Source organism: Malaclemys terrapin, chromosome 2 (assembly GCF_027887155.1).
Source record: "Malaclemys terrapin pileata isolate rMalTer1 chromosome 2, rMalTer1.hap1, whole genome shotgun sequence".
Classification (NCBI taxonomy): Eukaryota; Metazoa; Chordata; order Testudines; family Emydidae; genus Malaclemys; species Malaclemys terrapin.
In genome coordinates this window covers 103,836,769-103,860,868 of record NC_071506.1, presented here as the reverse complement: position 1 = coordinate 103,860,868, position 24,100 = coordinate 103,836,769, and the positions used below count along the sequence as shown (strand labels likewise).

Here is a 24,100-nt window from a genome sequence, read left to right as displayed (position 1 = left end):
GCCTGAATCTTGCCTGACTGCATGGAAGTCATACTATTATGGTAATTTGTCTATTTTAGTAGTTTTAGATGTAATACTTCAATACTTATACATAGTTTGTAAAAATAAGCTTTAGTAATATGAGATCACAGCACAAAGCACTCTATTAAATCTTTGAGAAGTAAGGAAAGCACATTTTTGTGCATATACAAAGTTTGCAGGATACTGAAATGTAGTTTAGCATGTTTCTACTATAATCAAGTTTTTTGAAATATTTTCATTTTTGACAGTTCCTTGCACTTATATAAAGGCATAGGTAATAAGCTTTTTGGGTGGTACATAATGTATTTACAAGAAGTTTCATCTCAGTCTAAAGCTGATAAGGGTATTTTTCTTTTGACAACCATAATATTTCTTAATTATTTTAGTTCAGAAGAGCTCATCTTCTCAGATTTATTATAAACAGGATTTTAAAAATTATTTTCCCATGAAAACTTGTAGTACTTGATTCATTTCCACATATTTTGGAGAAGATGGAAAGGAGGTGGTAAATAAGCAGCACAGAAGTTGTAATTCAGTGGTTACTCTAATATAATTCATTACCAACAGTTTTTTTTTTTTTTTGGTAAAAGCTTTTTAATTTCACTTAAGTTTGGTAGTAGATGGATTTCTGTCATCATCTACCTCTAGTTCATCTACCACTTCCTGTAATTCATACTCCAGGTCACTATCTTGAGAAGGTGCAATGTCACCATCCAAAGAATCTTCACTATATTTGTCCAGCAGATATTTCTGTGGTGTGATATCATTCTCAAAGGGATTCCTTATTTTCTTCTTTTTCATTTTCTTTTGCTTTTGTATCTCAGCCAGCTGTATCTGCTGCTGTTCTGCCCACCCAATGCCTTCTGTGTCCTTCACCTTTTTCATTTTTTTGTACTCCATTATTTGCTTATTGAGCACTTCATGATCGATCCCAAAAAGATTAGCTGGGATGGACGAAGCTGCCATGTCAGAAGATGATGCAGAAGGCTTTGATTCACTGCGAAAAAAAAAGTATGTTTTAAGAGGCACATGGTAAACTGTACTATAAAACTTTAAGGCACAATGACCTTTACTAAGCTTCTTTATCAAGAGATCATCGTGTGAAATCAGAGGGAAACAGAGAAGCCTTTTTAAACTCTCAGATTCCAAGCCCAAAAGGGACCATTGTGATTATCTTGTCCAGCAGTTCTCAAACATCAGTACACCACGACCCCCTTCTGATAACAAAAATTACTACACTACCCCAGGAGGGGGGACCGAAGCCTGAGCCCACTCAAGCCCTGCCGCACCGGGCAGTGGAGGCCAAAGCCCAAGGGCTTCAGCTCTGGGTGGGGGGCCTGTAACCTGAGCCCCGCTGCCCAGGGCTCAAGCCCTCTGGCTTTAGCTTAAGCCCCAAGCAGTTGGGCTCAGGCTTTGGCTTCAGCCCTGGGTCCCAGCAAGTCTAACACCAGTCTTGGCAAACCCATTAAAATGGGGTCGCAACCCACTTTGGGGTCCCAAACCATAGTTTGAGAACCCTGATCTAGTCTGACCTGTATAATACAGGCCACAGGACTTCCCCAAAATAATTCCTAGAGCAGATCTTTTAGAAAAACATCCAAACTTGATCTGAAAATTGTCAGTTATAGATAGGGCTTTACCAAATTCATGGCCATGAAAAATACATCATGGACTGTGAAAGCTGGTCTTTTGTGCACTTTTAGATTTCACAGGCGAGATCAGTGTTTCTCAAATGGGGGTCCTGACCCAAAAGGGAATTGCAGGGAGGTTACAAGGTTATTTTAGGGGGGATCACAATATTGCCACCCTTATTCTGTGCTGACTTCAGAGTTGAGCAGCCAGACAGTGGCAGCTATTGGCTGAGCAACATCTCTGAAGGCAGCAACCCACCAGCAGCAGCACAGAAGTAAGGGTGGCCATACCATACCATGCCATCCTTACTTCTGTGCTGCTGTTGGTCGTGGCTCTGCCTTCAGAGCTGGGTTCCTGGCCAGCAGCCACTCTGAAGGCAGTGCCGCTGCCAGCAGCATCGCAGAAGTATGGGTAGAAGTACCACAACCCCCCTTACGACCCCCTCCACCCCATTTTGGGTCAGAACCCCTACAATTACAACACCATGAAATTGCAGCTTTAAATAGCTGAAATCATGAAATTGATGATTTTAAAATTCCTATGACCATGAAATTGACCAAAATGGACTGTGAATTTGATAAGGCCCTAGTTATAGAGAATCCACCATGACCCTTGGTTAATTGTTCAATGGTTAATTGCTCTCATCATTAAAAATTTACACCTTATTTCCAGTCTGAAAATACGGTTTCAATAGCACTCAGCCTGGTATCACCATCATTCTAAACAGTTTGTTCAGTTCAGTTCCTCAAGGGATTAGAATTTATTTATATTTTTACCATCTTCAGAGAAAGATTCAAGACTCAGGGCTTGTCTACATGAGGAAATATACTGGTACAACTATACTGCTTATTCCAGAATAAGACTGTCCACAGGGGCAGTTATACTGGTATAACTAGAGCAATATAATTATATCAGTAAACTTGGTAGATGAGCCCTCTGACTTAGCATTACCGCTATATAAAACAAATCCTACTGTGAAGGGGAAAGAGTGATGCAGATATCACTTACTTTAGAACTTTTTAGGGCTTCAAGTATTATGGAAATTAGCATGTTATAAATACTTAAAATTTTGGGATCTAAAGTGACATGTCCTTCAATATACTGTAAAATTTAGTACAGAAGTCTCCCTAGTCCAGGGGTCGGCAACCTATGGCACGCGTGCCAAAGATGGCACGTGAGCTGATTTTTAATGGCACGCTGCTGCCTGCTGGGGTCCCACTCAGCCCGCTGCCGAACCCCGGCAGCGGGCTGAGCCGGACCCCAGCAGGCAGCAGCGTGGCATTAAAAATCCTGCCCGACCCAGCCTGCTCTTCTCCACTACCTGCCTTCTGCTCTCTCTGGCAGGGGCAGAAGCAAGTTTGGTCCTGCTGGCTGCTGCTGTAGGGCAGGCTCCGCCAGCAGCCAAGCTTCCCCCTCCCCCGCCTCTTCCCCCAACGTGCTGCGTCGAGCCCCGCCTCCTCTCTCTCCCTGCCACCGATGGCCCTTGCGAGGGAGGGGAGAAGAGCAGCCCCAGCGCCCTCGCTCCTCAGACCAGTAAGGAGGCGGAGAAGAGGCTGGGGAAAGGAGGGTAGGAGCGGGGTGTATCCCTCCAGCCCCCTGCCGTGAGCCGCTCAGGGGGCTCGGAGCACCCCCCTGATCCCAGCCCACCCACCCCCAGCCCTCTGCCCTGATCCCTGCACCCCCTTGCATCCCAGCATCCCCCCCACAACCCCATCCCTGATTCCTGCACCCCCTCACACACTCCCAGCCCTCTGCCCTGACTCCTGCACCCTCCACACATATCCAGCCCCCCCACACTCCTGCCCTGACTCCTGCACTTCCCATATCCCCTGCCCTGACTCCTGCACTCCCCACACTCCCTACCCTGACTCTTGCACCTCCCACATCCCCACCCCGAGCACCAGGTTGGCAGTGGGCTGAGCGGGGCCGGCGGCTGGGACCCCGCTGCCGGCCTAGGTGAACAGAACCCCAGGCTGGCAATGGGCTGAGTGGGCTGGCGGCTTAAGATCAGCATTTTAATTTAATTTTAAATGAAGCTTCTTAAACATTTTGAAAACCTTGTTTACTTTACGTACAACAGTAGTTTAGTTATATTATATATAGACTTATAGAGAGACCCCTTCTAAAAAACGTTAAAATGTATTACTGGCATGTGAAACCTAAAATTAAAATGAATAAATGAAGACTCAGCACACCACTTCTGAAAGGTTGCCGACCCCTGCCCTAGTCTAAGACATAGGTCATGAGCCAATGGGCTAAGACTGCACTTCCATAGAAACTATCATCCAGGAAACTCGAAGCATAGGCGCAGACTCCGTGGGTGCTGCGGGGCTGGAGCACCCACGGGGAAAAATTAGCGGGTGCTCTGCACCCACTAGCAGCCAAGCTTCCCCGGCCTCCACCCCCTCCTAGCCTCCTCCTCCCCCGAGCGCGTTGTGTCCCCACTCCTCCCCCTCCCAGCACTTCTGGACAGCCACCTAAGAGCTGTTTGGTGGCATTTAGGACTTTCCAGGAGGGAGGGGAAGGAGTGGGAATGTGGCACGCTTAGGAGAGGAGGCAGTAAAGAGGCAGGACAGGGGTGGGGACTTGGGGAAAGAAGGTGGAATTGGAACGGGGCCAGGGTCAAGCACCCATAGAGCAGAGGGCAAGTCAGCACCTATGGCTCGAACCTACAGCCTGTAAATTACTGAAACAAAAACATTTGACTTATGGTTACTGACTTTCTGCACATAGATATTGCCTTCAGAAGCACCATGCTCTGCAGAAGAGCATATTGTAGATTGGGATAACAGAAAATGCCGAGATCACCAACTGAGCAGAAAGTTGCTGGTTTTTAAATCCACGCAGTTAACCCCAAAATAGTGAGCTGCATGTTGCTCTTCATGGTCCTACATGTGACTCTGTCCCATATACTACTCCAATCATTTTCCACTGCCACACTAAGGTCCATACATCTAAATTAAATACATTTTCCCTTGCAGTACTTGTGACCTATGCACTGGAGCACCGTGCTAGCACACAAGAACCAGAAGGCAAAAGAGACTTTGAAATAAATGTCCACATGGAGTGAAATGCACAAGGAATCCAAAACATAAAGAGCAAGATGTAAATGTAAATTTTTAAATTGTTTTCGGTGTTAACAATCTAAGGGGTAAGAGAGGTAAGGATGGCTCTTTACAGAATATCTGTGGTATTTTGGTATCACGTGGCGGCTCCAATCAGTAGGTGGGGCTCATTGTGCTAGACACTGTAAATACACAGTAAAACACTGTCCCCTACATTTTGTTTGTCTTATGGGTGGGTTTTTGTTATAACTGACTACTCAATATCCCTTTACCTTTATATATGGTAGTCAGTCACTCTTTTGAAAGGCAAGATGTCTACATAAGGACTTCTTTAAACTGCGCTAACTTTTCCTTTGTCTTTTTTCATAACTCCATTATACTAAATTCTTAAGATGCTAACAATTATATACCACAATAGGGGCTAGAGATAAATACAAAATAGACACACAGCATAATTATTTTCTGTATCTTTAAATAAATATTCTTTCCATTTTTAATCAGATATCCATAAATGAAAATACTTGTTGCAAAATTTCATTTAATAAACAACAAAAAACAAAAAACCTACCTAAAGTCGTTTTCAGCCAAAGTGTCTTTTTCTCCCTCAGGTCCAAAATCAGCAATTGCCAATAACCTATCAATCTGTAAACAATTGAAAAAATAGAAAACATATATCCACTATTAAATCTATTCTGTTTACATTCATAAAGGAAACAAGTCAGAATGAGACAGTGAACAGGTCTGTTTCTTTTACATATGAGTAACATAGCTGCTTCCCTCTGGGTTTCTGGAAAGTATCCATTTCAAAATAGTCTGTATTTTCAATAAAAGTCATCCACTTAATTTACAAGGCTTCTCAATAAATACTATGGAATGTACTGTAGGTAATAATCTGCCACTAGACTTGGAATGGAGTAGATGTTCTAACAGAGATAGTGAAGAACTAACTTATCAGTCTATGGAATTGCCAGGAAGTACATACCTTATTGGGATCTTTACACCAAATTGAATAATTAATTAGTGGACTACTGTGACTTTCAAGGGTTTGGCATACATTTGATGTGGACTGGAGAGAGAATTTAGTTTTTGGTTAATTAATAATTCCTCATTTTAGGTTAGATTTCATTTTATTCTTGTACATTTTTTCCTTTACCAATGTACATATACTTCAAATTTTCTGTCCCAATCTTGTATGTAAGAGATTTAATTTAAAAAGAAAAAAATACCACCACCACCACCCCACAACTACTTAAAAGAGATCAGTCTGTCCAGGACTGTAAATCTCTAATGTGTTATAGTTGTGAAAGTTTTACCAAATGTAAGGTTTTGTAATAATCCTTTTCTGTGAATTTTTTTCCTCATCAGTCTTTTATTCCTTTTGTTTTTTCCTTGTATTAGGAGGTGAAAGTAACAGTCTCTCTCCCCTCTTATAAGATTTAAAGTTTCCTCTACTGGGGGTTGGTGTCTGGTTTTTAGTTTATTTGAAGTACAGATTGCATATAAAAATTGACTTGAAAGTTGGGTCCTGTAGTAGAGATTTAAAGCTTCTTCTGGGTGTTCTGATAATCACTGTTAGGTTTCTGAGAAATCCTTGTGTTACTTCTGGAAAGATGAAGGAATTATATCTGCAGGCTGGGACAGAGGACTAAGCAACCCTAAATTGAGTATTAATGTGCCTAAACTTTGCCTGTTGGTGGTGGGGTAGAAAGGCACTTTCACTGTGGTGGCGTATGCTAACAAAAAACATTTTCTGGATTTATCACTACCTTTGGGTATGTCTGCACTGCAGCTGGCTTTGTCCTTCCAGTTCAGGTAGACAGACTCAAGTGAGAATGCTAAAAACAGCAGTGTGGAAGTTGTGCCATGGGTGGTGGGTCAGGCTAGCCACCTGAGTCCACCAAGCCTACCCAGCCCATTGGGTCTGAGCTCAGGTGGCTAGTCCGAGCTGCTGCCTATGCAGCCATGTTCACATTTATTTTTAGCGTGCTAGCTCAAGTTAAGCTAGTGCAAGTCTGTCTACCTGGGCTGGGAGGCACAATTGCAGTTGCAATGTAGATCGCCTCACTGACCAAAGGAAATTCAGCTGTTCACTTCGTATTTCTAGTGCATTGGTGAGAAATGAAACACTCGCTGCCTCTTCCAAGGTTGCTAGTTGTGCAGTGGATGCTCTTGTGACTCTGATACTCATAATTATGTAACCGGATAGTAACAGGTCTTTGTCTAACAGTCTGCTAATTTAGGTCACAGGACCTCATGAATTAGCTCAATTTTTAATGTTGTTATCCTCTAGTTCAATTCATTCTTCAAAGGACTCCAGAGTATCACTGTGCTCTCTAATTCGTGGGAATCTCACAATCCTAATATTACCTCCTCATGCTCAATAATAATGAATTCCTAGAAGACATTACTATTCTAAAAGTACTTCCACTAGTATGCAAGCCTGCTACCTTTAGCTAGATATTATCCTCCATATACAATATCCCTGTTTCTCTCCATTAGATTCCAGCGCCTTTTACAAAAAAATAACAGTTGAACCAGCTGCAATGCAGTTAGCCAGCTGGTCACCATCATCACTGCTCTGCTTCCTTTTTGGCATAAGGTTATAAAGACCGTAGTTTCCTGTCTTTCATTTGAGGTTATTTAATGTATCTCTCTCCTGGATTAACCTATCTATCTTCCGGAAGCATCTTTAGACAGTGTTCTTCTCTTCAGAAGTTTTTATAGATGAAGTCAACAAAACTAATTAAAAAGATAGCTCTACTTTCCACTGTCCCCAAAGTATCAAAATAATTGGGGACCCTTATCAAAACATTGAAAAGCTTGTTGTCAGAGACGAGGAATTGGTTTTCAATTTAAATTGTTTTCCAGATCTAGTGAGCAACTATGTGTCTACTTAAACATTACACCTATTAAGCCTTCCATGTTCTTCTTACATGTCTGTTCCAAAACATACTGGAACATATGTTATTTACACGCTGAGTCAGCGATTGTATCTTACCTCTTTTATAGCTGCAGCTTCTTTGTCTTTAACAAACACGACTGGAGGAACAGTTCTCAGGACCTGATTGGTAATCAAAAGATGTCTGGAAAAAATAAAATGTCCCCAGCTATGAGTAATCGTACAGCATCTTTAAGACAGATGCAATATTTGTTAAATAAAAATGCAACAAACACATTGTGAAGCATGGGTACTGTTTGCAAAGTTTATATGGTATCAGTTCAGATGACAAATTCTAGTATTTCAAAGGCCTATACTATAGATTAATGCTCTGTAGCATTCTGCTACTAGGAATTTCTCAAGTCCAAGTTAGGTCTAGTTTGTTGGATAAGGATGTAAACTATAGGACATCTACTGAAGCAAAGACTACAGTGATGTTATGAATAACTCAGTGAAGTGTGTGTGTGTACACGAAGATGTGACATAGTAGGGCAGCTGCAGTATTTTCTAGGGCTCCTACATACATAGGATTTTCTCTATATACAAAAAAGTTACGCAGTCTAAATTACTTTTTTTAAACTTGAGAAAATTAATCCCTTTCTTTACAGCTAAAAGGTTTACAGGAATATACAGAAATAATACATTTGACTTACAGAAAACACTCAGTGAATGAGAAAAGGACAGGCAGGCAGTTGCAGCTCCCTGATTTTCTGTCTTGCACAATTCCAGCTCTGGCTGCACTGTAGTTTATAGCAGCCCCAAGCTACTACCTTTTACAAGCTAACAATTAGCAAAGTGAAATGGCACTCCAGCCACACCCTACTCAGCAGACCTGGGTGGTAGAGCTGCATATGCTAGCTATACATGGGTTGAAAGCACCCCACGAGGGGAATTTTCAGCTGCCAGATATGGCTAGTATGCGGCCCATCTGTGTGCCTCATCAAGGGAGATAATCTGGCCCAAAATATCTAGAAGTGCAGATGTCCAACATCCTGATCCAAAGTATTTTAATGAAAGTCACATTCATGATTTGTAAAAATACCTTAGAAATTTCCCTTCAGAAATTCTTAATAGACAAAGTGACTATTTATGAAGCAGAGTGATTGTTTACAAAACTTTACAGCACACAACAGTACCTTATACGTGGGGCACTTTTCTGTAAAATACTTTCAATACGATCATCCTCCTCTGCACTTTCAGCAGGGTTCCAGTACACACGACATGCTGAAAAGTCTGGTGACAGGGATACCTGTAAAATGCAAAGATTTTTATTAGGGCTGTCGATTAACTGCAGTTAACTTATGTGATTAACTAAAAAAAAAATCGTGATTAAAAAATTAATCGTGATTAATCGCAGGTTTAATTGCACTGTTAAACAATAGAATACCAATTGAAATTTATTAAGTATCTTGGATGTTTTTCTACATTTTCAAATATATTGTAGTCTGTGTTGTAATTGAAATCAGTGTATATTATTTTTTATTACAAATATTTGCATTGTAAAAATAAAAGAAATAGTATTTTTCAATTGACCTCATACAAGTACTGTAGTGCAATCTTTGTTGTAAAAGTGCAACTTACAAATGTAGATTTTGTTGTTGTTGCATAACTGCCCTCAAAAACAAAACAATGTAAAACTTCAGAGCCTACAAGTCCACTCAGTCCTACTTCATGTTCAGCCAATCACTAAGACAAACAAGTTTGTTTACATTTACTGGAGATAATGCTGCCTGCTTCTTATTTACAATGTCACCAGAAAGCAAGAACAGGCATTTGCATGGCACTTTTGTAGCCGGCATTGCACGGTATTTACATGCTAGATATGCTAGACATTCATATGCCCCTTCATGCTTCAGCCACCATTCCACAGGACATGCTTTCATGCTGATGACACTCATTAAAAAAATAATGCATTAATTAAATTCATGACTGAACTCCTTGGGGGAGAATTGTATTTCCCCTGCTCTGTTTTATCTGCATTCTGCCATATATTTCATGTTATAGCCATCTCGGATGATGACCCAGCACATGTTGTTTATTTTAAGAACACTTTCACTGCAGATTTGACAAACGCAAAGGAGGTACCAATGTGAAATTTCTAAAGATAGCTATAGCACTCAACCCAAGGTCTAAGAATCTGAAGTGCCTTCCAAAATCTGAGAGGGACGAGGTGTGGAGCATGCTTTCCGAAGTCTTAAAAGAGCAACACTCCAGCGCGTAAACTACAAAACCCGAACCACCAAAAAAGAACATCAGCCTTCTGCTGGTGGCCTCTGACTCAGATAATGAAAATGAACATGCGTTGGTCCGCACTGCTTTGGATTGTTATTGAGCAGAACTCGTCATCAGCCTGGACACATGTCCCCTGGAATGGTGGTTGAAGCATAAAGGGACATATGAATCTTTAGCGCATCTGGCCTGTAAATATCTTGCAACACTGGCTACAGCAGTGCCATGAGAACTCTTGTTCTCTCTTTCAGGTGACATTGTAAAAAAGAAGTGGGCAGCATTATCTCCTGCAAATACAAACAAGTTTGTTTACCTGAGCAATTGGCTGAACAAGAAGTAGGACTGAGTGGACTTGCAGGCTCTAAAATTTTACATTGTTTTATTTTTTAATGCAGTTTTTTGTACCTAAGTGCAACTTCCATGATAAAGAGATTGCACTACAGTACTTGTATTAGGTGAACTGAAAAATACTATTTCTTCTTTTTTTACAGTGCAAATACTTGTAATCAAAAATAAATATAAAGTGAGCATTGTACAGTTTGTATTCTGTGTTGTAATTGAAATCAATATATTTGAAAATATAGAAAACATCCAAAAATATTTAAATAGATGATATTCTCTTACTGTTTAACCGCGCGGTTAATCTGTTTAATCGCTTGACAGCCCTAATTTTTATAAATGCATGTAGTAAAGCATTCAGACTTGAGGAAAAAGCAATTATTCAATGATCCAAAACTGAGAGCAAGGGTAGAGGAAGACGGTGACCCCAAAGATCTAGGAACAAAATCATTCAATAAACGTACGAGCAAATTCTATTTCTTTTATTTATTTTACAGTGCAAATATTTGTAATAAAAATATAAAGTGAGCACCGTACACCGTATTCTGTGTTGTATTGAAATCAATATTTGAAAATATGAAAAACATCCAAATTTTTTAAAATGGTATTTTATTATTATTTAACAGGGATTAATCACTTGATTAATTGCAATTTTTTAAATCGCTCAACAGCTCTAATTGTTGCATTTCCAAGCATCCTGACTACAACACATTTGTAGTTATATCTTAATATTCAATAACACAAGTTTGTAATGGCCTAATAAAAAAAACTTGCAAAATAAAATTATTATATCAATATTGAAGTCTCTCCCCTACAGTTCCTATCTGTGTGAGAGCCCAGTCGGCAATAAGAGCACAATGGTCTCTTCCTTCATTACACAAGAGCAGGGGGAGCATCCTCCAGGAAAGAGAAGGCCCATCCAAACTGGCCAGAAGGAACCACAATACATTTCATCAAGTCCACAGCGGATGGTATCTCTGCAATGTGCACACATCTTCAGCTGACTCGGGGAACAAAACATGAGTTCAAGAGTCAAACTCCAATTCTTCATCTGGCACTAGGAAGCACTATTGTGGCCAACTTAAGTGTAGTTCTCTTTAAAAAAATAAATAAATAAAGACTGCACACACAAACCTTAAGCTTCTAAGATATTATGACGTTTTACTGGGCAAGCACTATAAAGAATGTATTTGTGGGCTGGGGGTGAGTGTTTTTAGTCTCTGCATAAATCTCTTAAGGAAAGGGAGAGTGTGATGGGTTCCCCCCCTGGGGTGCCACCTGGAACTGGGGTATCACTGAGCCCTCTGACCCACCAGCATGGGCTCCCTGTAACACTGTATTGCTATGACAAGCTGCAAAGCCCTTCAGCCTGTACTTTCACCAGCCTTCATACAGATAAGGCCACACCCAGCTGCAGTTACATGCAGGCTCTCTGTCCAGCCCCTGCAATGAACCAACAATAGAAAGGCTACAGCTAAGGCAGCTCCCCAGGCCCGCACCCCCCTCTGGAGTATAAATCCAAAGTTATATTGTCTTGCGCTGCACAGGGAACTGTATAGAGTAAGCTCTTAAAGTTTGCCCCCTCCCTCAATATGCAACAGCCTTTGCCCCTTGAGCTAAGATTCCCATACTTACTCCAACTCACTGGTTTAGAAAAAGCAAAATCACATTTATTAACTACAAAAGATAGATTTTATGTGATTATAAGGGATAGCAAAGAGATCAGTGCAGATTAGCAAATAAACAAAAAACGCAAACTAAGCCTAATATACTAGATTAGATTGGATATGAATTAGCTGATTCTCACCCTAAGAGATGATACAAGCAGGCTGCAGATTCTTAAGGGGCAAGCTGCACTTGCTTTACAGCTTGGGATCCCCAGGTGTTTCATTCACAGGGTAGAAATCCCTTTAGCCTAGATCCAGCACTTCTCCCTGTTCAGTCTTTGTGCCTCAGGTGTTTCCATGAGTCTTTTTATGTGGGGAGTGAAGAACACCAGATGATGTCTCTCCCTGCCTTATATAGCTTTTGCATATGATAGAAACCCTTTGTTTCAAAGCTTGGTTTCCAGACCAGTCTGTGGAAAAATACTGACATCCCAAGATGGAGTCCAGCATCATGTGGCCTGATCACGTGTCCTTGTAGAGTCATAGCAGCCATTACTCACAGGCCTTTGGAGTTTCTCAGGAAGGCTCATCACCAGTGAGAGATCAGCTTCTCCTACGGCCTATAGATTTTTCCTAATAGCCCATTGCCCTGAATAGGCCCTTCCCCACTCACTATCTAGACTGAAAGCATCTTGTCTAGTGGGCGTTACCCAGGTGTAACTACTTTTGAAATAGTTATAGTGAATATTCATAACTTCAGATACAAAAATTATCTATGCATACAAACAGGATAATCATATTCAGAAAATCATAACTTTTCCAGTGACACTTCACATGACTTATCTTGCATAAAATACATCATAATTATGTCAATCATATCATAATAATACCACAATAAAGACTATGGGGTGCAGTGTCAGAGAGCTCAACTGCCTATAGTGAATTATGGACTAGTACTGATAGGATCCATCCTGTTTTCCTAACTAGAAATCTGATGGCCATAGTACAGAACCACGAGAGCTGCAATGAAGCGTGGTGATAAACACAGAACCCTCAAATATGAATCAAGGGCAAATGTTAAGATTTTTCAGAGATCACTCTTTTACACACACACCCCGCCCCATCCCTGAGGAAGACAGAATCAGCATGAGACTTGCTGTAATGTGCTAATATCAGTAATTACTTATAGTTATATCAGGAGAAGAAGCATGTTATGAGAGCCTCTCTCTCAAATTTTGTATTGTGTTAAAGACTAACTGCAAAACCCCCCAGAGATTCAGAAAACCATTTAGGAACACAGAAATTCCCACACTAGAGCAGACCTAAGGCCGATCTAGTCTAGTATCTTGTCTCCGACACTGGCCAGTATGAGATGCTTCAGAGAAAGGTGTATTAAAAAAATCGCAGAATACACAGATGTGGGATAGTCCCCACTAGGTCTCATCCTGATCTCTAATAGTTAGAGGTTGGTTTAAGCCCTGACACATGAGGTTCAATCCCCTTCCAAATTAGTTTTGATCATTAATTATGACAACTATATTGTTGTTCTCCGTATACAGGTCCAACCCCTTTTTTAATCTTGCTTAGCATCAAAGTAATGTTATTAGCTTGGCCTTTTTGAACTAGGGCCGTGTCTACATTACAGAATTCTATGTCAGTCAGGGGCGTGAAGAGGTGTGATCCCTGATTGACACATCTGTGACAACAAAAGCCTCTAGTATACATGCAGTTATACCAACAAAACTCTGCTTTTGCTGGTGTGACATGGCCAGAAAGGGTTAAGCAACTCGCAGGATAAATGACCCAGATTTAACCCTTAGAAACATGTTAGAAAAGTAGATAAATGGTCATTAGAAAACCTATATTGTTAGAGAATTAGAGGAGATACTAATTGTATATGTTTACTTATATCTTGTTAGATGTTAGCCATGTAAACAGACAATTCCTGTCTATTACTATAGCTACTGATTTAGAGATCAAAAGGGAATATTAACAGTTAGATGGATCTTGGGTGAAATAATGTCATTGTCTATGTCTCTTTGAAGTTTGTCAAAAATTGTACATGAACTGCTCAATGGATAATTACCTTATGTTAATCCATGTAGCTAATTACCGGTGATGCTTAGGAAATAGAAGGTTACTTCAAATGCCTATTGTTCACCCAGGACTGTATGGTCAAAAGGCTGCCAGAAAACTGTATAAAAACCCTTGGGACCTGATCCTTTCATCTCAGATCTGCTTGATGCTTTATGCAGGGGAAGCTTAAGTCATAAGACTGAGATCTCCAGTCCCACTTGGATCACCCTGGATAAGAACATTGGACTGAATCTATGGACTAATTCTAAGTACTCTTTGCAACTCCAAAGCTCGCCATCTCTACTATGAAACTGATCTCAGAACTGTACTCATGTCTGTATGTACATTGATCTTTTAACCAATTCTCTCTCTTTTTTTAAAAATACATTTTAGTTTAGTTAAGAATCAGCTGTAAGCGTGTATTTGGATAAGATCTGAAATATTCATTAACTTGGGAGGTAATGTGTCTGATCCTTTGGGATTGGTAGAACTTTCTTATATGATTAAGATTTTAAGTAATCCTCATCATATTTGACTTGGGTGTCTGTGTGGAAGCCCAAGGCTGGGTTGCTATAAGGGAACTGTGTTTTGGCTTCTGTGCAACCAATAAGGTATTGTAGAAGCTGTTTTGTGCTGGCTTGGTAAATCTAAGTATTGGAATATCCACCAGCTTTGGGGATTGTCTGCCCCATTCTTTGCAGTTTGCCCTAATTGAGTAACCTCAGTGTGGGCCCCCCTGGAACCCCAGTCACAGCCGGTATAAACTGTGTCCTACTGGGACAGGCATCATACATGGGCATAGCTACACTGGCAAGTATTCCTAATATAGACATGGCCTAAGGCCCTGATCGTGCATTGTGATCTTTGCAGGCAAACTGCTGTGCCCCCACTGAGCCCCATGGAAGACTGTGAGGTGCTGCATGGTACAGCAGTCCACCTGCATAGATCAGAATAGAAGGCTGGCGCCTAAAAGTTGTTTTTGAATATCGCATTATCTTGTTCCACAACTTAGTCAAAGTGACTTCACATGAACTATGGCTTTTGTACTTGCCTTGGTGAGTTCCAGCTTGAGGTCACAAACCTCTTGACTTACTTCACAGGTGCACATCAAGTCTGTCACAGCTTTATACAAGAGGATATTTAGGACCTTTTTGCGTATGCTGTCTTCTTTCCTAGTTTTCTGCTGAGTAGCCTTTAGTATAGTGGCCAACTTGGATGGCTTGTACACCTTTAAAAACAAAAACATTAACTAAGAAATAGTCTAGACAAATGTACAACAGTTTTTTGTAATTCTACTACTTTTCAATTTTATCAGCAAAGAAGTGTGATCTTAAAGTATTATATTCAAGATTTATTTTCTCATTTATTTTGTAGCATCTTTAATTTAGCCGTCTATAAAGCTCAGTAAATCTGCGTTCTAAAATGGAGTGGACATAATCAGGAAAATTATTTTTAACAAAAACTAATTTATTTTAGTTTGCTTTTCAAATTGTACTTTGGATAAAACCTAAAGGGTCAGATTTTGCAATATGGCATGCCTTAGGAAAACTTTAAGCATGGAACATGCTGTCTATGAACTTTAAATGTAAACAGAACTAGATTATGAAAAATCAAAAGTAGAGTATTTTGAACAGGGGGGTGGGGGAGGGACAGGGACAAAGACATCACTTCCTGCAGCTCCCATTGGCTGGGAATGGTGAACCGTGGCCACAGGGAGCTGAGGGGCTTCATGCCTGCTGACGCTCCAAGTAAACAAACGTCCCAACCTGCCAGTGGCTTACCCTGACGGGCCAGAAGCCAAAGTTTTCCAACCCCTGAAATATAGGGTCGGCTTATGAAAGGGTCATACAGTTTTTGCTATTTTTACCTATCCATTTTAGGGGGTCGGCTTATAAACAAATGGGCTAATGAACGAGTATATACGGTAATTACAATCTGAAGGCTGCTACAGAATGAATATCACAGGTCACTTTCTTGTGGATATCAAGAGCCCAGATGGCAAACTCGTCCTTGTTTGTAAGGGAGACAGGGTAGGTGAGGTAATATCTTTTATTGGACCAACTTCTGTTGGTGGAAGCTTTTGAGCTACACAGTGCTTCCTTACCCAGACCTGAAGAAGAGTGGAGTGTTTGAACTACGTTTATAAGCCTATGCGCTGAAGACCAGGGCCACAAATCCAGCAAACTCTTCACATGCTTAACTTTATGCAATTTGAAAAGTCCCCACTGATTTAAATAAGACTACTCATACACATTTGCAAGATTACAGCCCAGGACTGAATATGTCTGGAGATAAGGCAGGAAAGTCTAGTGAGGATAGCTCCACCTTACAGGCAGAACAGGAGGTTATGTTGAGATATTGATAGTTTTATATATATGGTTTTGTAATTTCATAGGTATAGATATATCCCCTTTTAGGCCCCAAACCAAATCAAGCCAACAGAAAGGAATATAGAAGCTTGAGCACCAAGGACAAGCTAATTAAAACTATCCTCCCTGTATCTCTATGTAAAAAGTTACAAGGACAACTTGCTAATTGTAAAAAGAAGAACAGGAGTACTTGTGGCACCTTAGAGACTAACTAATTTATTAGAGCATAAGCTTTCGTGGACTACAGCCCACTTCTTCGGATGCATATAGAATGGAACATATAATGAGGAGATATATATACACACATACAGAGAGCATAAACAGGTGGGAGTAGTCTTACCAACTCTGAGAGGCCAATTAATTAAGAGGGGAAAAAAAAAAAAAAAAAAAAAAAAAAAAAAAACCTTTTGAAGTGATAATCAAGCTAGCCGAGTACGACAACTCCCACCTGTTTATGCTCTCTGTATGTGTGTATATATATCTCCTCATTATATGTTCCATTCTATATGCATCCGAAGAAGTGGGCTGTAGTCCACGAAAGCTTATGCTCTAATAAATTAGTTAGTCTCTAAGGTGCCACAAGTACTCCTGTTCTTCTTTTTGCGGATACAGACTAACACGGCTGTTACTCTGAAACTTGCTAATTGTACTAGCACATCCATGGACAAAGAGTCTGTTCGAGGAGGTGATAAGAGTTGTTGTAAAAACAACTGTGCTCTGGAATTGGTCTTGCAGAAATCCCTTACCCCCTTTGTTTATTATCCTGCTTGTTTTCTACTATTGTATCAAAGAAGTTAAATAGATTGATGGAAGTCTGTCATATCTGGAGAAGAGAATTGTAAAATAAGGATGTCAGGAAGAGGAGGTAGTACAACATAAGTGCAAGATGTGACTTAAAGATACAGAATGAATGTGAATGAATGCATGTGATGCAAATAAATAATTAGCAAATCAAAGGTGCCAGCCTAAGAATTATAACTGTGATATCCCATGGCCGAAGAATGCATAGCACAGAGATAACCAGATGACCCCACAGGGCAAGCCAGAATCCACCCAAGCGCCCCCCCAGATGGAGGGCTGAAGACTCGAAGAACAAGATAACACTCAGCCGTCAGGGATGTGCCATCTGCTGATTGATTATCACTTCAAACAAACATCAGCATGATGAAGCGATTCCCATAGACTTGTATAAGGACAAAATCCTATAAGAACAGAACCAAGTACTCAGGGACTTTGAGTCTCGTTCTGCAACCACCCTCCAGGAGCATCAGATGCGCATCTGACAAGGACTTGGCTCCACCCTCGTGTGCAGGCTACCTGGCCAGTACTCTGCCATGAGCAACCTCTAGGCTGGTAACTATAACAACTCTGCAGAACTTGTATGAATGAGTGTGTGAATGAATAAGGAATGGTAATGAAATAATATTGAATTGCATATCCTGATTTCCGGCTCTTTCTTTGTATTTATAATAAACGCGGCATTTTGCCTTATCCCTCTTAGAAGATCCTGTTGGTATTATTTTATTAGTATAACAGTTACATACAACAAAACTTTTAGTGACTACCAGGCTAAAAAGTGAAATTTTTCAGTGAGCCTCACTCACCAAGCAACTTGGTGAAAATGCTTGCAGATACTGTGGTTAGCATTATAAAAAACAAAACAAACAGGACGATAAACACCAAAAACTTGAAACTAACAAAAAGTGTGCTAAACTTAAACCAAACCAACTTTTACTGCAGCATCCTTTCCTCTATTCTTATATTATGCCTAATTTAGGTCCCAGTTTCTGCTGTCAGAGCTGCAATTCAATGGCATTATTTGTGTGTGTAAAATTACTCATGTGCATAAGTGTTTGCAGGATCGGAACCTAAGACTAAACTCCTTAGGACAGAAATTTGTCTTCCTAGGTCTGTAGAGGATCAGGCACATTTACGGTGTTAAAACAATACTGCTCTATGTATTCTATAGATAACTAGATTGCTAGTCTTCATTTTTAAAATTCTGATATTTCTTGGTAGTAAATAAATGCACTGAAAATTTGCACTTACCAGATGAGACCCCACTGTAGGACTGTCATACCAAAACTTCTTTCTTTTCAAAAGAGAAAAGAAAAAAAATTACTTTTTAAAAACTATAGAGAAATATTAGGCATACGTGTGTATGAAAGTGCCATTCTACTCTGAAAAATCACCTTCATAAGTAAAATGGCATTAAAGGAATCTTAGTTTCTCAATGACATTGCATCAAGTGTGCTCAGTGTACAAATTGTTTTACTTTAGAAAGCCCTGGTCTACTCTATGGGGTTAGGTTGAATTTAGCCACGTTAGGTCGATTTTATAATGAATGTGTCTACACAAGCAACCCTATTCCATCGACCTAAAGGGCTCTTAAAATCAACTTCTGTACTTCTTTCCAGCAAGGGGAATAGCGCTAAAATCAACCTTGCTGGGTTGAATTTGGGGTAGTGCAGACGCAATTCAACGTTATTGGCCTCCAGGAGCTATCCCAGAGTGCTCCAATGTGACCGTTCTGGACAGCACTTTCAATTCCGATGCACTAGCCAGGTACACAGGAAAAGCCCCAGGAACTTTTGAATTTCATTTCCTGTTCGGTCAGCGTGGCGAGCTCAGCAGCACAGGTGACCATGCAGTCCCCCAAGAATCGCAAATGAACTCCGGCATGGAGCAAACGGGAGACACTGGATCTGCTTGCTGTATGGGGAGAAGAATCTGTGCAGGCAGAACTCCGATCAAAAAGAAGAAATGCTAATATATATGCCAAAATCACACAGGGCATGATGGACAGAGGCTACAACAGGGACACACAGCAGTGCTGCATGAAAGTTAAGGAGCTCAAGGCAAGCCTACCAAAAGACAAAAGGAGGCAAACGGTCGCTCCGGGTCAGAGCCCCATAATGCCGCTTCTATGATCAGCTGCATGGCATTCTGGGGGGGACGGGACCCTACCACTACCCCGCCATTGTCCGTGGACACCTGCAAGGGGAGAGTTTCATGCAACAGGGAGGAGGATTTTGTGGAGGAGGAGGAGAATGCGCAGCAGGCAAGCGGTGAATCCGTTCTCCCCAGCAGCCAGGAACTTTTCATCACCCTGGAGCCAATATCCTCCCAAGGCGGGATCCCCAACCCTGAAGGTGGAGAAGGCCCCTCTGGTGCACATTTGTAACTACAGTACAGGGTTTAAAAGCATAGTGTTTAATGTTTGATTTGCCCATAAGACTTGGGATGCATTCGTGGCCAGTACAGCTACTGGAAAAGTCTGTTAACGGGTCTGGGGATGGAGGGGGAATCCTCCAGGGATATCTCCATAAAGCTCTCCTGGAGATACTCTGAAAGCCTTTGCAGAAGGTTTCTGGGGAGGGCTGCCTTATTTCGTCCTCCACGGTAGGACACTTCCCCACGTCAAGCCAGTAGCAAGTAGTCTGGAATCATTACAGTACAAAGCATGGCAGTGAATGGTCCTGGATTTTGGTTGCATTCAAGCAACATTCGGTTTATATCTTTCTGTATTAGCCTCAGGAGAATGATATCATTCATGGTCACCTGGTTGAAATAGGGGAATTTTTGTAAGAGAACAGTAAAAGGTCATGCTGGGCTGTTTGCACTTGGCTAAAAAGGATCATCCCGGAGAATAGCCATGCGTCAGGGGGAGGGGTGAAGGGATCGTCCCAGAGAATAGCCATGTGGTGGGGTGGGGGGGAGGTGGGTGCTGCACATCCACCCGAAAACCGCAGCCCCTCTTTTTAAATGGCAAACCCAACCGGCATTGCTTGCTATGGGAAAGGAGGGCACTGCAGTTTGAAACCATTCCCACATGTTATGAAGGCATTAGAAGCCAATCCCATGTACCCTTTGGCTTACCATGGCTGCCTGAAAACCGAATTCTGTTGCCCAGCCGCGTGTGATGTATCACCATACCGAAAGGCGCTCAATATAAAAGGCAAAATACGACCTTGTACCTAAAGCCCACGTGCTGTCTGCTGTGAATTGCCTGATTCACTGTGAAAGAGTCTCCCTTTTGTTCTCAGAAATGTATCATCTTAAATTTTTCTCTCCCTTTTTATCACCCTGCAGGTGCAAATGTTTCTATGCTCCCCGTATCATCTCCATCCCTGAGGTTATTGAAGATTAGAAGGTGAAAAAACTGCACTCGCGATGACATATTTTCCGAGCTCATGCAGTCCTCCTGCACTGATAGGGCACAGCTGAATGCATGGAGGCATTCAGTGGCAGAGTCCAGGAAAGCATTAAGTAAGCGCGATGAGAAGAGGCGGGATGCGATGCTGAGGCTAATGGGGGAGCAAACGGACATGCTCAGGCGTCTGGTGGAGCTGCAGGAAAGCCAACAAGAGCACACACCGTCACTGCATCCACTGTATAACCGCCTGCCCTCCTCCCCAAGTTCCAGATCCTCCTCACCCAGATGCCCAAAAACATGCAGGGGGGGGGGTCCGCGGAGGAGGCCCCGGGCACTCAGCCACTCCACTCCCGAGGATGGCTAAGCAACAGAAGGCTATCATTCGAACAGTTTTGATTTGTAGTGTCACTACAATAAGCAATGTGGCCTTGTCCTTCCCACCTCCCCCACCCGGGCTACCTTGTCAGTTATCTCACTTTTTTTTGTAATTAATAAAGAAAGAATGCATGGTTTCAAAACAATAGTGACTTTATTTCCTTTGCCAGCTGTGATCGAAGGGGGGAGGGTGGTTGGCTTACAGGGAATTAAAATCAACAAAGGGGGCAGGTTTGCATCATGGAGAAACACACACAACTCTCACACGGTAGCCTGGCCAGTCATGAAACTGGTTTTCAAAGCCTCTCTGATGTGCAGCGCGCCCCGCTGTTCTCTTCTAATCGCTCTGGTGTCTAGCTGCTCAAAATCGGCCACCAGGCGATTTGCCTCAACCTCCCACCCTGCCATAAATGTCTCCCCCTTACTCTCTCAGATATTATGGAGCACACAGCAAGCAGAAATAACAATGGGAATATTGGTTGTGCTGAGGTCTAACTTAGTCAGCAAACAGCGCCAGCAAGCTTTTAAACGTCCAAAGGCACATTCTACCACCATTCTGCACTTGCTCAGCCTATATTGAACTGCTCCTTACTACTGTCCAGGCTGCCTGTGTCTGGCTTCATGAGCCATGGGAGAAAAGGGTAGGCTGGGTCTCCAAGGATAACTATTGGCATTTCAACATCCCCCACAGTAATTTTCTTGTCTGGGAAGTAAGTCCCTTCTTTCAGCTGTTCAAACAGCCCAGAGTTCCTTAAGATGCGTGCTTCATGCACTTTTCCCGGCCATTCCACGTTGATGTCGGTGAAACGTCCCTTGTGATCCACCAGTGCTTGCAGCACCATTGAGAAGTACCCTTTGTGGTTTACATACTGGTTGGCAAGGTGGTCCAGTGCCAAGACAGGGATACGCGTTCCGTCTATCGCCCCACCACAGTTAGGGAACCCCTTTGCAGCAAAGCCATCCACTATGACCTGCACATTTCCCAGAGTCACTACCCTTGATAGCAGAACGTCAGTGATTGCATTGGCTACTTGAACCACAGCAGTCCCCACAGTAGATTTGCCCACTCTACATTGATTCCCGACTGACCAGTAGCAGTCAGGCGTTGCAAGCTTCCACAGGGCTATTGCCATTCGCTTCTCAACTGTCAGGGCAGCTCTCATCTTGGTATTCCCGTGCTTCAGGGCAGGGGAAAGCAACTCACAGAGTTCCAGGAAAGTGGCCTTACGCATGCGAAAGTTTCGCAGCCACTGGGAATCATCCCATACCTGCAACACTATGCGGTCCCACCAGTCTGTGCTTGTTTGCCAGGCCCATAATCGGCGTTCCGCTGTATCAATCAGCCCCACTGCCGCCATGATGTCCCAATTGCCACATCCCGTGCTTTCAGAAACGTCTGTGTCCATGTCCTCATCAAAAACCTCCTCATGCTGGCATCTCTTAGCCCAGTTCTGCATATACTCCAGGATAATGTAAGAGGGTGTTTACAATGCTCACAACAGCAGCGGTGATGGTGAGCTGAGCGGGCTCCATGCTTGCTGTGGTATGGCGTCTGCACGGGTAGCCCAGGAAACAAGGCACAAAATGATTGCCTGCCGTTGCTTTCACAGAGGGAGGGGCGACTGACGACATGTACCCAAAACCACCCACGACAATGTTTTTGCCCCATCAGGCACTGGGAGCTTAACCCAGAATTCCAATGGGCAGCGGAGACTGCGGGAAAGCTGCCCACAGTGCACTGCTCCACAGGGTGACCAGACAGCAAGTATGAAAAATCGGGACGGGGGTGGGGGTAACAGGAGCCTATATAAGAAAAAGACCCAAAAATCAGGACTGTCCCAATAAAATCGGGACATCTGGTCACCCTACCGCTCCGTGAGTCGATGCTTGCCACGGTAGTGAGGACGCATTCCGCCGACTTAATGCGCTTAGTGGGGACATACGCAGTCGACTGTATAAAATCCATTTGTAAAGTTCGACTTCTATAAAATCAACCTAATTTCGTAGAGTAGACATACCCTTAGTGAGGCAAGCAAATAGCAACAATATATGTAGAGACCCGGGGGGGGAGGTGGGGCAGGAAGGAGAGGGGAACGGAAGGAACCTAAAGTATCTTTACAAATAAATTTAATCTGGGACCACAACTATTAAAATGTCTTATTATGGCTCCTGCAGGATCGTTAGATTTAAGGTGGTTTGACTTACCTCCATGTGCATTTCCATGCACTTCGTTTGGGGATAATTACAAAACATCCCTATAATGTATTTTGCCCTAAATTACCAATCGCCTCAATCTTTACTCCCCTTTAATATCGTTTTTGGAGAATACTTATAGTCTGGGAGTTTAGCAGTATACATACTATAGATTAAGTGACTTTTACTGCAAATACCTAGGGCTAGGAGGAAGTCAGCACTTCATTCTCTATTGAAGTTTTGAAAGACACAACATACAGGAACCAGCCAGCCCCCTGGGGCAGTGTGCTCAAGCCAGGACAATCTGCACGAGGAAGATTTTCTTTTAAGTTTCATTGCAAAACGGCTCAAGTGTAAACAACATAAAGCGGTTTCTTCCGCAGCAGAGGGGAGATAATTCATAAAACGGCTTCATATTAACCAAGAAGCGTCTCTCCACACAGCTGGAAGGGGGCGCCAGTGTAGACACCAGCGCTCAGCCATAGGCTCGGAGGCTGCTGTTGCTGCAAACCGTGGCAGCAGTTTTCGGGGCAAGGCAGGCGCTCCCCAGCCGCGGGGAGGTTGCTGCCCGGGGAGGCCCGTGCTCTGCGGCCCTGGGGGAAGGGAGCTCCCGGGAGGTGGCCAGCCCGGGCCGGGCACTTACTTGGTTTTCGAGGCGAATTTCTTGAGCAGGTTCTTGGAGCCGCAGAGGGCGGCGGACCCGTGCAGGGCCCGGCCCCGGGAGCCGCCCGGCAGCAGAGCGCCCGCGCCGGCCTCCACCCCGCCGCCGCTCGCAGCGCTCCACCGCTGGGCCCCGCCGGGTGCGATCGCTCGGAGCTGGCGCCATCGGGGCCCCCGGCCGGCCCGCGAGCCCCACATGCTGCAGCGAGCCGCGCGCCGCTCCGGGCCCGGGGGAGGGAGCAGCAGCCGGGCCTCCCTGCGCTGCGCCGCGCCCCTAGCGGGCATGGGCGGCACCGCACGGGCCCTGCCTCTGAGACGCTGGAGCCGGGGAGCTGCGCGCTCCCCCGCGTTAGCCGCTGTGGGAAAGCCGCCGGGGGAGGCGCTTACCGCTTAGGCCACCTACTGCCGCTGCTAGAGATTCAGCTGCACTCGCCCAGGGC

At 43.1% G+C, this 24,100-nt stretch overlaps 1 protein-coding gene across 3 annotated transcripts; it reads right to left on the bottom strand.

The window, feature by feature from the left end:
- Nucleotides 1-92: 92 nt before the first annotated feature.
- Nucleotides 93-23,969, bottom strand: RBFA (ribosome binding factor A). Of its 3 annotated transcripts, none has more exons than XM_054018836.1 (7): nt 23,644-23,969; nt 18,326-18,368; nt 14,959-15,135; nt 8,793-8,905; nt 7,717-7,801; nt 5,287-5,360; nt 93-1,018 (listed from the first exon to the last, which is right to left on the bottom strand). In XM_054018836.1, exons 1-7 carry the CDS (start codon nt 23,943-23,945, stop codon nt 622-624), a joined length of 1,191 nt encoding a protein of 396 aa, XP_053874811.1. In that variant the 5' UTR covers nt 23,946-23,969; the 3' UTR covers nt 93-621. The 3 variants fall into 3 exon arrangements, with proteins under 3 accessions (XP_053874811.1, XP_053874812.1, XP_053874813.1); XM_054018837.1 differs by having other exon boundaries at nt 18,326-18,364; nt 23,644-23,924; XM_054018838.1 differs by lacking the exon at nt 18,326-18,368 and having other exon boundaries at nt 23,644-23,924.
- Nucleotides 23,970-24,100: the final 131 nt, after the last annotated feature.